This window comes from Triticum aestivum, chromosome 7D (genome assembly GCF_018294505.1).
Source record: "Triticum aestivum cultivar Chinese Spring chromosome 7D, IWGSC CS RefSeq v2.1, whole genome shotgun sequence".
NCBI lineage: Eukaryota > Viridiplantae > Streptophyta > Magnoliopsida > Poales > Poaceae > Triticum > Triticum aestivum.
This window is the reverse complement of record NC_057814.1, coordinates 238628755-238643222: the sequence shown is the minus strand read 5'-3', so window position 1 is coordinate 238643222 and position 14468 is coordinate 238628755. Positions and strand designations below refer to the sequence as shown.

Below are 14468 nucleotides of genomic sequence, written 5' to 3'. Positions count from 1 at the left end.
TGTGTGCTAGTGAGTAATAAAATAAATAAAGCGTGTTTTCCTTAAAAAAAACTAGTTCTATCTAGTTTTTTTAGGGGTACTAGTTTTTTCCAGTGATTTCGATGAGCCAGCCATGCTGCTAGTGGATGGGCCTGGTGCGCGAAATGGCCGCTCTTTCAGTTATGGCCCACGGACTACTTTCAGCCCGCTAGCAATCGACATTGCCTTCGCTGCTACGCAGTCATGTCTTCTGTCTTAGCCCACAAGGCCATAGTCTCCCCCGCTCGCGGCGGCAGAACACGGCCGGCGATGGAGCACGGGACGTCATCGGCGGCGGCGCTCTGGGGGCACGAGCACCTCCCGCTGCTGGCCCGCGCGCGCTCCAAGGACTCGGTAGAGTACATCCTGCAGGCCCTTTGGCGCACCCGCCGCACCGGCCTCGACGCCGCCGACCGCGCCATCGTCCGCGACATCCTCCAGCTCCCCTCCGACTCCGAGCTCGACCCCGTCCGTACCTACCCACTTCTCATCTCTGCTCCCTCTCCCCCTTCCGCGCCGCTGCGCCAGGTGCGAGGCATTTTTGCAAAAGCAGCTTGGCCCTGTGCTCAATGCCTATACTCCTCTCTGTTGCAGCTCTTGGTGTGCCTCCGGATACTGATCCGCAGGTGCGTCCATGACAACATCGCGAAGGAGGAGATTCCGAAGCTTTTCCCTGCAGAGGTGCTGCCCGAGCTGCAAAGGCTGCTCACTTTGCTCCTGCAGAAGTTTCAGCCGGAGTGGCGAGAGGACACCTTAAAGGATCAGGTAACGCAGACCTGAGCAGCAACGAGGGGCTGTCTTATGAACATTTAATCTGAAAACAATGCAATTGATCCAGTGCTGAGGTCAATAGTTAGCATGTTTTTAGCTTTATCCTTTTCGTAGTGTTTGTATCTGATTGTTATTGTCTGAAGGATCTGCGGTCTCAGTTTAGTGTGATGCGTTATTTTGTAGGCATCCGCGGCGAATTCGGGAACAACAAAAGGCCATTTGAGTAAAAATCAAGACGCGTCAGAGCAACCAGCTACTACACAGGTTAGTTCAAACAATTGCTATCATGTGCTTCTGCATAAATGCCTTGCCATTTTGCTGGAAGTTACTTGATCTGTGAGATGCTTATTGTCCTTTTGTATTTGAGAGGAGTTCATTGATTGGTCTGTAAAGCTCTCCGTTAAGAAAACCATTTCAGTACTTTTGGGGGTGCAATCAAGATATATTTGATGAAAGGTGTAATTCGTGTTCCCTGCAGATTCACTGTGGTACATCATCAGCAAAGCTCTCTTCTGAATCAGGAGAGAAAGAAGGGAAGCTCCCGTTAGCTAAGGATTCTTTAGACAAAATGCTCAACGATGTATACCCAATCAGGGGCTAAGTGTCAAATGCTGTGAGTAATGATTCTTTAGACAAATGCAGAGCGTTGGCTGATTTATTTTGCCTTTTGCAATTCAACGTTTTTTGCAGACTTGCAGTGAGTAATATCAATTGTTTTTAACCATCTTTTGCAGGGCAATACCAACGGGGGTCATGGAGAAGCAGCAAGAAGCACTTAGGAAAGGATGATTCTGCTGCTTCTTTTTTAGCTCCGAGGGCATTTTTTAGCTATAGGCGACCCATATGTAAATTCACTAGTAGTACCTTTTCCATTTTTGTTAAATCATTGGTAGATAACATCTTTGCAACTAGAATTATTGTGTTCTTTATCAGACAGAACGCAACTTCTGCCTGTTCTTCTGTCTTTACTGGTCTCTACGCCATAGGGTTGATGGCAACATGGGAAGTAAGAGCATCTCCAACAGCAGCCCTATTTTAGGGTGTTACCGTTTTATGAGCTTTTGGACCCCCCACCCCCCAAAAAAAACCTCCAAAGCTGCTCTTGTTGGAATTTTTTGCAAAATGTTTTATGTGCAGCCCAAAGAAAGGGCAGCGCCGGATGTGTATGCTGACAGCTGACGCAACCCAACTGCTGCCATCCGGAACATTCCTGCAGCCGATTCCCCTCCCGCGCCGCCATCACCCCCACCCGATCCAGACACTTGCAATACCATGTTGCCTGGATCCGCCGTTCCCCTCCTTCAATCGGCCGCACCGTTGCCACAACACCCATTTCCACCCGCCGTCATGCCGCATCGCCCCACTGACGAATTTGCACTACTGTTGCGCCGCATCTGTCGGATGCCGTCGAAACGTGTGAAGTGCAAGCTCGGCTACCGCCGTGTTCGGCCATGGGAGTTCGGCCATTTCAATGTCGACTTTCAGTGTGACGGCCGACGGTATTGGCTCGGCACCTTCGAGACGGCGAAGATGCCCGCACGCACCTATGACATCGTCGTGTGGAGGCTCAGCCGGCCGTGGCACGAGCTCAACTTCCTGGTGATTGAGATGCGGCCAGATGTGAAGTTCATCGGGCTGCCAGTGACTAGTGAGTCCCACCCGACAAAGAGGAAGACCCGCATCATCCTCGAGTAGAGGGACACCAGGGAAAGCGATGAGGCGGTGATGGCAAGGTTCACAAGGGAAAACCCGCAACTCATGCAGGCGAAGGAGTTCTTTTGAAAGAGGGATAACGAGTGCAAGAAGGTGGAGCACAAGACAGAGGATGAGGTTGGCCCCTCCGGTGTGGTAAAGCTGAGTTCGACGACGAGGTTGAGCTCAGCGATGAGAGTGACAAGTCCGACAACATCGACCACAACAACCTGTAGGGTGTTCATCGGAGTCTATCGTAATGTTAGAATGATCTAGTAGTTTGGATGTTCATTTAAATCTATGCAATGTTTGGATGTTCAAAACTTTTAATGTTTGAAGTGAACTATGCAATGTTTGAATGTTCTAAAAAATTATTTGCATGTTTGAAGTGCCCTATTTTAAGGCAGCCGTTGGAGATGAAAATTTTCAATTGCCCTCAGTCATTTTTTGGTGCCCTTCAATAAGGCTAAGGATAGTGAGCATGCTGCAAAATAACCCTATTGAAGAAATAGAACTAAGTACTAATCATGATAATTCTCCATCAAACCACCTGCTGTTATGCCCAAAAATTTGTGGTTCATGCTCAATGCTGACACATTCTTAAAGCACTTCAAACATGCATTCGTAAAGCACAAGTCATAGTAATTTCCTCGTATCATATCAGCCAACACAAGCAGTTATTTGTAACGCTGGTAACAAACCAACATAGTTCCATGACAAAGTCTATACGAAAATCACAGAAATTAAGCCGTGGTGGCTTTATTATTTGGAGATATCATGGACTCAGCTGGACCGGCGTGCTGCTTGTTCTAGGCACATCAACATACTTCCTTCACATTTTTGATCTAGATACGCACGAAGTATTCTGTATTTTGATCCGATGCCAAGATGTGTTGAGGATTCCTCTCAGATTCCATATGTCCTCCACTTTTTCGGGTTGAATGTTTGCGGCCGAATCCACCTGTTGTCCATGAGGCGCATTTTCAGACTCATTAATCTGAGCAACAAAAGAGTGAAACAGTAATGCTTCCAGCAGGGAATTCTACTTACCGCCTTAGCTACTATCTCGGCATTTGGTGGTATGTCCAATGTGGCCTCAAATAGAACCCATGCCCACTTGTCGCTTTGAGCTCCATCAGAGACATATGGCACATTGCTTTTCTGATATCTATGAGCTTCAACCCATGTTTTACCCCCATCAACAGATATATCTACCCTCTCAATGCCGCGGCCGCCACCTGAGACTGCATATCCAGCAATTCTAGCCTGCATAGAGCATGCAAACCAGTGTGCACAACTCATCAGAATGTACTGATGCTACCTACACATGCTGCAGTATCAGCTTACACATCCCTTTCTATCATGGAAGTAATTCTAACCTTTCCTTCCTTGATAACATCCACATCTTCCAGGGTGCAAATAGCAGACTGCTTGGTCAAATCCAAAAAGAAATTAAGATAAAATAGACTTGACTTCATTAACACAGAAGCAAAAAAACAAAGGTTTTATGAGAACTAAGTGCTTCAATGCTTCATAGGTGCATCCTGCAATAAATACATAAACAGAACAAACTCATGGTAGATTAACATCTACCAGAATACCAGCTCCACTAATCATAAAAGGCCACATCTAAGGCAGGACACAGCATTCTATTCCATAAACTTAGAACCCATCTAGAATATTGTTGAATCCAATGTAGATCATTTTAAAATGGCAGATAATCGCAAGGAAGTAATATGCAAACAGCCTCCGGCCCAGTATCTGCCATTCTTCTCTATAGTACATGGATATGAGACTAATGAACTTTTCTGTTCACAGGGCATTATAAAAAAAATCATAACTGCGGTATATTGTAATGTCTTTTATTTGCGTGGATTTACTCCATTGTACTCCAGTTGACAAAGAAAAAGATGTTTAATAACATCTAGCAGTGGATTCTGAGTATAACTACATAATTTACTAACTGTGGTTACTTCAACAGACAAGAGAAGAATTGCCAGTACATTATACCTGCACAGGAAAATCCATTTGTGGTCTTCTAGTTGACCAATTAATATTGTCCCAATCTACGGTAGGTGGGAACATCTTGTAATCTTTTTGCATAAAAAAACCCTGGTTGAGAACAGCGATCAGTGTTTATTCCCAGAGATTATATTGAAGAGGTACTGCACTTAAATTTTCAGTAAACCTGGCATTCTTCCTTGATTATGTTGATGCTGTCAAGCCATTTTACGGAGCGTGCACCTATAACACCAGGTACGACCACACGGAGTGGATATCCATGGTCACGATTGATGGTCTATACATCGTAAATCACGACGGGTGAAATGCGGAACATAGCAACACAGGAGCCATAACAGCAGAATATTTAGATAGATAATAAGGTTGCATCTAAATTTGAGCAAAGAACAACTGACAAGTAAACATTTGATAAATCAGAATCTGGTGTAGCAGTGCTAGATAGATAAAGTGACACAAAAGCCAATGCACAATAAGCTTACGGTGGATGTATATGTTCAGTAAGAGAAGCTTCAGGTGTTGTTTTCATACTAAACACTCTGCCTTAGGAAGTAAACACCTATATATGCATAATACGCTATTATGTTCCAAGAAAAACCTTATACATATTATGGTATCACAATATGTCAAACTATGACTCTATTTCATCAAAATCAGCTTCAAAGAAACAAATGCATTAGGTAATAATTAAGTGCTAACAGAAAATCAGCTTCAAAGAAACACATGCATGAACAAAAGTGAGAAGCAGTAAGCAAAAACTAGGACAAAAACATTCGGAATAATTGATTTTGAAAAATAGTCTAAACCCCAGAGGAACGTTAAATCGGTTCAGCTTTCAACTATTAAAGGAAAAAAAATCAATGCGCAATCACCTCTCCGTTCATTTCATATGCGAGTAACACATCAGCATCAGGATCTGTTGCCTGCTTTAGTGGAATTGATGCCTTATAGGGGCCACCTTTCTCCTCCTGAAATACGAAAGTCTCAAGATTATTGAGGTATGCTACAAGGATTGCTGCTGATCAATAAATACAGACATACTCACTTTACACCTGTCAACACTGACAAACTCAACATGTTTGCCTCCTAAAGATGTGACTGAACTGAGTTTATGTATTCCAACTAGTTCAAGGACATCAGATAGTTTTGCTCCACCCCAAGTTGCTGGAACGATTAGTGCAAAGGTAAAAACATTGTAGGATAACCAAACTACTACCTCCGTTCCAAAATATAAGACGTTTTTGCAGGCTAAAGTAGCCTACAAAAACGTCTTATATTTTGATACGGACGGAGTACAAGAGAACAAAATTGTATCTGAATTATATAAGATAATTGGTGAGGGCGATTCAGGCCCATTTAGTTTTTTATGTGCCATACAATAATCAAGCAGGGTATTGTTCTTCATTACGTAGATGAAACAAAGGTATAAAGAATAGTCTATGAAAGCACTGAGACTTATAGCAGAAACCTAATTCTAGGGCAAGTAAAAAGGCTCACGATACATGTAAACTCCCTCCACTTGTACTATTGTTATCCCTACAATTCTTGTGGTACGCTAAATATGTCCATGCAGTAATGGTAACAGCATGCCCAGATCTCATAAAGTGCATATTCTTCTGGGTGTCAGCATTCAGAAATATGGGTGCATTTCTATAATAGAACTAAAATGCATTCCTTACATTCAGAAAATTCAGATTGCCATAATGCGCCTCTTACCATTTCCAAGAGCAGATACGTCCCATCCAACACCTCTCACTTTCCGCACCTTACTCATTGCAGTTCTCTTATTGCCTGCACACTTTTATATAACAATTATATTGTTAGATCACTACTTACTAGCAATACTCATACATTAGCCACCATAGAAATTAGAAAGATAAGAAAAGCATAAAAGGGACTTGTCGCAAACCTGTAATGTTGCAGTGACATTGTACTTCGGAAGCATCCTGAGTGTGAAATTTGCGTTGATTATTTACTAAAAGATAATAAGTATTTGAAGGTGCATGATAAGAGATTAAGAAGAACATTACCTAATGTCATCCATGGACAGCTGGATATGCTTATTCACGAGGCCACTGATGGAAACACTGTATCTGTTCAACGGTCATATAAAAGTATAAGGTTTGGTCCTAAATTAAGGGTTTGTAATATAAATTATAATGATACATGATACGTATAGTTCTTTCTATGAAAATGGAAACCTTGAGATATCATCAACTTTGGGAATTGGTCCATGATTCCTCTTGTAGAAGAAATCCACTGGGGTGATATAAGATGAAACTAACGCAGATCGATGAGGCTCAGCATTAAATGGCTCCTGCAGAAAAGCAGACAACCCCACCAGGTCAGTGCTATAAGATTCAAATGAAGTGGGGTGAAACATATTGCGAACGTGCTAAATAGAACTCCTCTATTTCTTGTCCTTTCTAGGAATCAGGTATTGTTTCTATAAGCAATGACTTACGACGAAGTGTAGGAATGGGTTCCAAGACAAACTGAGAATACATCAACCTAGTCCATCCAAATTAATCCAAAACACACGGACAAGTCACGAATGCGTACTTATCCTTTTTTTTCCATCAATATAAAGGAAAAGTTCCTGCTGCACAAGAAATGGTACTCCAATAGAATGTCGTAATTAATTCACAGACATGTCACATACTCACTCTGTCCCCAAATACATGGCGCATAAATTTAGTCAAAAAGTCAATGCTTTCTAAGCTTGACCAAATATATAGAAGAAAATATCAACAACTATAATATTGGATGAGTACATTATGAAAATATATCTAATGATGAATATATTGATATTGATTTGGTATTGTTTATCTTAATATTTTCGTATACATTTGGTCAAACTTGGAAAGCATTGACTTTTGGACTCAGTTTATACGGCATGTATTTCCGGACGTAGGGAGTAATCTGGTTCTACATTTGTTTGAATAAAAAGTTTCGCCAACTGCATGCGTCTAATAAAAAAACTTTTCTTATTTGTCTTTTTCTATCTTCCCATTCATCTCCACTACACCCCTCGTCTTCTAATCCCTTCCGTTCGACTAAGGAATTCTCTATAATAATTCACAAATCCAAATCTGCTAATTGTTCCCTAATAGCACCTGCTCCTGTTGCAATTTTCTGATTTCGAAATGCTGCAAAACCTGGGGTAGAAGAAAAGGGAGAAATGTTGTGGCTACTGGATGCAGCTTCCTCTTTGAATAAACCTCGTAATCGTATACTAGGCCCTCCAACTTCTTAAGAGGGAAATCCACATAAGTATTTTGCATACATATGAATAGAGACCATTTCGATGAAAGTTCGAGTTTGCGTGTTTCAAGTCAACGGTCAAGTTCTTCGAATAAATCGCCTAGAGAAATCAGATTACTCTACTCCTACAACTTGTGAGAAATTCAGGAATGGCTGGAGTTGCTAAATGCTAACTACACATAGCAACAGGCTGGAATCCCTGTTGGAGTGTACTGGAACGAGGACTTCATCACCCTAATCAGAACTGGAGTGGGAACCCCGATCGTACGCCTTGGTACCGGCAGTCGGACGCGCACCTCATCACTAGACTAAAATTCCGAGCCTAAACACGGACGCCCGATTGCTCACGGCTCATATCAGCAGCCGGACGCGCCACGGCATAAACGGAGACGCCCGCGATTCCCCCCGCCCCGATGCGGCGGCGCACAAATCCAGCAGCCCCAGGCCGCGAATCCGCAGCCGATGCCGCCGCCCGCGCCGCGACATGCCAAACCCGCCCGCGCGACCGAACAGCAGGTAGGAAGGAGGGCGGGCAAACCAACCTTGGAGTTGATCCTGAGGGCCGGGTGGCGCGGCGGCTCCTCCGCGTAGTCCGACGGCGCCGTGAGCCCCGGCATCTCTCTTCCCTCGTCTTCGCTTGGTCACTGGCCGTGGTTCTGGTTTTTTTGACAGGCACGCACGGGAGTATTTTTGTTGTCGCAGAATTTGGGTGACGATGACACCGATGATTGTGGGTGTGTGGTGAGTCGGCAACTGCAAAGCCGCCGCTCCATGGCATTCGCTGTGCCATGACATGCGGGCCCTCTCGTCTCTGGAAACAGGGGTCTGCCCCTGGTTTCATTTCGTTGAAACAAAACCACAGCGTTTAGCTACATTGTTTCGTTTTATACGAGGCGAACGGTTCTCTTCATTCCATTCTCTTTTTTCTTTTTAACAAAAAGAAACCGTGAGGATTTATTGTGATTATTTAGACTAGATAATTCTCAAGTCTACCTATGGTCTCCGCTGCTAGTAAAAGAAAAATAACTTAGGTTGCATTCGGTTTGGAGGAACGATGGAGGAAATCTGCAGGAAAATAAAAAGGAGGAAGTTATACTAAAGTGTCGTTTGGTTTGCAGGAAAGAAGTGATTTTATTTCATAGGAAAGTTTCTGCAGCATGTACTTTTACGGGAAATCAAGCATCCATGGTGAACTCTTTTTCTGGCGGAGTTTCGAGGCCAAGCATGGGAAATGACAGTTGAGGCCCACAACATGAGAGAGAAAGTTCATATATGACAATTATTAATTTAAACATTGTATCCTGATTGTTGGGTCTCATTTTTCTCCATGGTCCTTGTTTCCTTTCCCACGAACAGAATAGTTCAAATTTTTTCCCTTCACATGTTTCTACATTCATAGGTTTCTACTAGCACCTCAATTATATTCCTATGCAGATTTTCTTTTCTTTGTTTTCTAAACATCCATTTCGAACGAGGCCTTAGCTGTTGAGCAATGACACAAATAAGCCTCACGAGTAAACTTCTTGATGTCGGCCACCTCTTTTTTGGCATTGGCAAGATCATCCTTGGCTTGTTTGAGTTTCTTCAGTAAACTGTCGTTCTCTTGCCGAGTTTTCTGCATCACGAAATGGCGAAATGGCAAACATAAAAAAATCGGTCACTTGTGCCCAAATTAAGCCTCGAGGGCTACTAGGCTTCGCGCTTTTGTAATTATATACTAGAGCAAATCGATCCCCTGATCGGGTGTGGCCACCCAACCAATGGCTCGGGGGCTACTGGCCTTTGCACTCTATAAGCTCCTCGGTCAGGCCGGGGATTTTAAGAACCTCAGATAAGGACGGCAATTGCACTTCGTGAACGTGAGCGTAAATCATACGCTCACCTTAAGGGCTACTGGGTTAGCCGGAACACTTTGCAAAATAAAATTACCTTCAAATGTGCCGCTAGAACATCGACAACCTCTTTAAGCCCCATCCGAGCAGCCACGACATGAGCATCCATTGTTCCGAGCGCATTAAACTCCTCATCAGAAAAAACTGGATTCACCAACGATGTCCTCCTCACTCGATGACGCATCAGGCTTTCAACTTCAGAGGCAGACGCAGGATGCACCGTCGAGGATTCCAGTTGAGGAATATTGCGGTTCTCCTCGACCGGAGACGGCACCTCTAGTGCCACTTCATGGTTAGGGATGTGAGTCCAATAGGCCTCAGGATCGGGTGCATTAGTGGAAGAGGGAGGCCTGCGAAATAGGAAGAAACAACTTTGTAAAAACAAGGTACCAATCTGTAAAAGAACGCAACTAAAAAGACACTTACATGGCAGGACTATGTGTCGCACCCTCAACGGCTTGTTGGACGGCTAGCTCAGGTTTTTCCCTGTTCCCTTGAGGAGTTGAGGCAACCCTTTGGTGCTTTGACCGGTGGCCTTTCATAGAAGGAGTATGAGTGCTCGCAGCAAGGATAGCATTGGGGAGGGACCGTTTCCGAGAGGAAGCCCGAGGGGCGCTAGCCACACCTCAAGAAGGTAGAATGTCGGGGTGGTCGACAAGGACAACCACCTTGGCACCCTCCATGCTCTCCTAGTAGAAGGACCCAATTTTTAAAAATAAGTGTTCTCTTCGAGTCCTTGCCATAGCCAGGGTCGTCAGACCGAACATGGTTGATCGCTCTCTGACTATAGCGCCAGAAAAGCTCCTGTCTGCTAGGACTAGGTCGGTATTTCCCCAAAGAGGAAGGGATGATGCAGCATAGCGACGGTAGGTATTTCCCTTAGTGAAGAAACCAAGGTTATCGAACCAGTAGGAGAACCAAGCAACACAACGTAAACAACACCTGCACACAAATAACAACACCTCGCAACCCGACGTGTTAAAGGGGTTGTCAGTCCCTTTCGGGTAACGATGCCAGAAATTTGTAATAGAGTGGAATAATAGATCGCAAATAAAATAAAGTGCAGCAAAGTATTTTTTGTATTTTTGGTTTAATAGATCTGAATAAAAATGCAAAGCAAAAGTAGATCGCAAGTAAATATATGGGGAAGAAGACCCGGGGGCCGTAGGTTTCACTAGTGGCTTCTCTCGAGAAAGATAGCAAACGGTGGGTAAACAAATTATTGTTGGCCAATTGATAGAACTTCAAATAATTATGACGATATCCAGGCAATGATCATTACATAGGCATCATGATGTCTACTACGCAACCTTCTTCTTGTAGACGTTGTTGGGCCTCCAAGTGCAGAGGTTTGTAGGACAGTAGCAAATTTCCCTCAAGTGGATGACCTAAGGTTTATCAATCCGTGTGAGGCGTAGGTTGAAGATGGTCTCTCTCAAACAACCCTGCAACCAAATAACAAAGAGTCTCTTGTGTCCCCTACACACCCAATACAATGGTAAATTGTGTAGGTGCACTAGTTCGGCAAAGAGATGGTAATACAAGTGCAATATGGATGATAGATATGAGTATTTGTAATCTGAAAATATAAAAACAACAAGGTAACAAGCGATAAAAGTGAGCATAAACGGTATTGTAATGCTAGGAAACAAGGCCTAGGCTTCATACTTTCACTAGTGCAAGTTCTCTCAACAATAATAACATAATTGGATCATATAACTATCCCTCAACATGCAACAAAGAGTCACTCCAAAGTCACTAATAGCGGAGAACAAACGAAGAGATTATTGTAGGGTACGAAACCACCTCAAAGTTATTCTTTCGGATCGATCTATTCAAGAGTTTGTACTAGAATAACACCTTAAGACACAGATCAACCAAAACCCTAATGTCACCTAGATACTCCAATGTCACCTCAAGTATCCGTGGGTATGATTATACGATATGCATCACACAATCTCAGATTCATCTATTCAAACCAACACAAAGTACTTCAAAGAGTGCCCCAAAGTTTCTACCGGAGAGTCAAGACGAAAACGTGTGCCAACCCCTATGCATAAGTTCACAATGTTACGGAACCCGCAAGTTGATCACCAAAACATACATCAAGTAGATCACATGAATATCCCATTGTCACCATAGATAAGCACATGCAAGACATACATCAAGTGTTCTCAAATCCTTAAAGACTCAATCTGATAAGATAACTTCAAAGGGAAAACTCAATCCATTACAAGAGAGTAGAGGGGGAGAAACATCATAAGATCCAAATATAATAGCAAAGCTCGCGATACATCAAGATCGTGCTGAATCAAGAACACGAGAGAGAGATCAAACACATAGCTACTGGTACATACCCTCAGCCCCGAGGGTGAACTACTCCCTCCTCGTCATGGAGAGCGTCGGGATGATGAAGATGGCCACCGGTGGGGAATCCCCCCTCCGGCAGGGTGCCGGAACAGGGTCCCGATTGGTTTTTGGTGGCTACAGAGGCTTCCGGCGGCGGAACTCTCGATCTAGGTTATTTTCTGGAGGTTTATGTATATATAAGAGGTTTTGGCGTCGAGAACAAGCCAGGGGGGTCTCCGGGCTGTCCACGAGGTAGGGGGGCGCGCCCAGGGGGGTGGGCGCGCCTCCCACCCTCGTGGGCAGCCCGGGATTCTTCTGGCCCAACTCTTTTACTCCATGGCCTTCTTCTGGTCCAAAAATAAGCTCCGTCAAGTTTCAGGTCAATTGGACTCCGTTTGGTTTTCCTTATCTGCGATACTCAAAAACAAGGAAAAAACAGAAACTGGCACTGGCTCTACGTTAATAGGTTAGTCCCAAAAATCATATAAAATAGCATATAAATGCATATAAAACATCCTAGAAGGATAATATAATAGCATGAATACTTCATAAATTATAGGTACGTTGGAGACATATCACATCACGTCCAAGATTAGTAGACCGACTCCTGCCTGCATCTACTACTATTACTCCACACATCGACCGCTATCCAGCATGCATTGTATTAAGTTCATGGAAAAACGGAGTAATGCAATAAGAATGATGACATGATGTAGACAAAATCCGTTTATCTATTGCGTAGATATAGATCCCATCTTTTTACCCTAGTAGCAACGATACATACGTGTTGTTTCCCTTTCTGTCACTGGGATCAAGCACCGTAAGATCGAACCCACTACCGGGCACCTCTTCCCATTGCAAGATAAATAGATCAAGTTGGCCAAACAAAACCCAAATATCGGAGAAGAAATACGAGGCTATAAGAGATCATGCATATAAGAGATCAAAGAAACTCAAATAACTTTCATGGATATAAAAAGATATAACTGATCATAAACTCGAAGTTCATCAGATCCCAACAAACACACCGCAAAAAGAGTTACATCATATGGGTCTCCAAGAGACCATTGTATTGAGAATTCAGCGAGAGAGAGAAAGCCATCTAGCTACTAACTACGGACCCGAAGGTCTACAAAGAACTACTCACGCATCATCGGAGAGGCACCAATGGAGGTGGTGAACCCCATCCGAGATGGTGTCTAGATTGGATCTGGTGGTTCTGGACTCTACGGCGGTTGGATGAATATTTCGTCGACTCCCCTAGGGTTCTGGTATTTTTGGGGTATTTATAGAGCAAAGAGGCAGTCCGGGGGGCACCCGAGGTGGGCACAACCCACCAGGGCGTGCCTGGGCCTCCTCGCACGCCCTGGTGGGTTGTCCTATCCTCGGGACTCCCCCAGGTGCAACCAGGGCCCGTTGTGTTCCTTCTTGCCCATAAAAAATCATCGTGGAGTTTCGTGGCATTTGGATTTCGTCTGATATTGATTTCTTGTGATATAAAAAACATGGAAAAAACAGCAACTGGCACTTGGCACTATGTCAATAGGTTAGTACCAAAAAATGATATAAAATGATTATAAAACATCCAAGATTGATAATAAAACAGCATGGAACAATCAAAAATTATAGATATGTTGGAGACGTATCAATGGTCCTCCTACTGCAAAGCAAGAAAGCTTTAATTCTCAATCCATCGCCTCCAGCCCTACTCGGATATGTTAAACAACTGATTAGGAGAATAAAAATGTGTCCTAGTAAAATCGAGATATCAGGTAAAAGGAACTCACCGCTTCAGCTGGCTTGAGAGAAGAGAAGCCATGGTACATCGGCTGCTTGAGGAAGTCCTCCTTTTCTCCCTTGTAAATGGCCTCCAACACGGATGCCAAAGACTGGTTGTCCTTAAAGCCCTTTTTGATGGCTCGGGTCGCGTCACCAGACCCGTTGTATTCCCACAGCGGGTGAACACATTGTTGAAGAGGTTGGACTCCTCGGGCCATGGCCACGACCATCATACAGGGATAGTAAGCTTATGACGACCAAGGCATGTGATTTGAGCAGCTAGTCGAGATACCTCAGCATCGTCCTCCTCGGAAGGACACTTCGGCCACCAATTGAATCATTTCCTCGGCAGAGCATGGGAGAAAGATGGGAGTCTCTGTCGGATGGGATCCTCTAGTGGCACGTCGGCAATGTAAAACCACTCGGTTGACCATGTCCCATCACTCCCTCACGGGGTGCCAGAAAGGTAATGCATCCCGGCAATCCTGCACACCTCGACACCTCCCACTTCAAAAATTACGCCATCACTGGAACAAGGAATTAGGCAAAAGTAATTCCGCCACAACCCTAAGTGTGCTTCACAGCCAAGAAAAGCTTCGCATAAAGTGACAAAGCCCAATATGTGGACAATAGCACTTAGCGTGAGATGGTGGAGCTGGATCTTGTAAAACTCTAGGAGGCCCC

At 44.0% G+C, this 14468-nt stretch overlaps 1 protein-coding gene and 1 pseudogene across 1 annotated transcript; one reads left to right on the top strand and one right to left on the bottom strand.

Annotated features, from left to right (window-relative positions):
- Positions 1–230: 230 nt before the first annotated feature.
- On the top strand, positions 231–1855 carry LOC123166729 (uncharacterized; annotated as a pseudogene).
- A 1226-nt stretch (positions 1856–3081) lies between these two features.
- On the bottom strand, positions 3082–8529 carry LOC123165106 (sulfite oxidase). Its single transcript, XM_044582737.1, has 12 exons — positions 8307–8529; positions 6702–6817; positions 6531–6593; positions 6410–6446; positions 6217–6298; positions 5546–5664; positions 5373–5468; positions 4670–4780; positions 4492–4593; positions 3861–3908; positions 3532–3747; positions 3082–3442 (listed from the first exon to the last, which is right to left on the bottom strand). Exons 1-12 carry the CDS (start codon positions 8379–8381, stop codon positions 3314–3316), a joined length of 1194 nt encoding a protein of 397 aa, XP_044438672.1. The 5' UTR covers positions 8382–8529; the 3' UTR covers positions 3082–3313.
- Positions 8530–14468: the final 5939 nt, after the last annotated feature.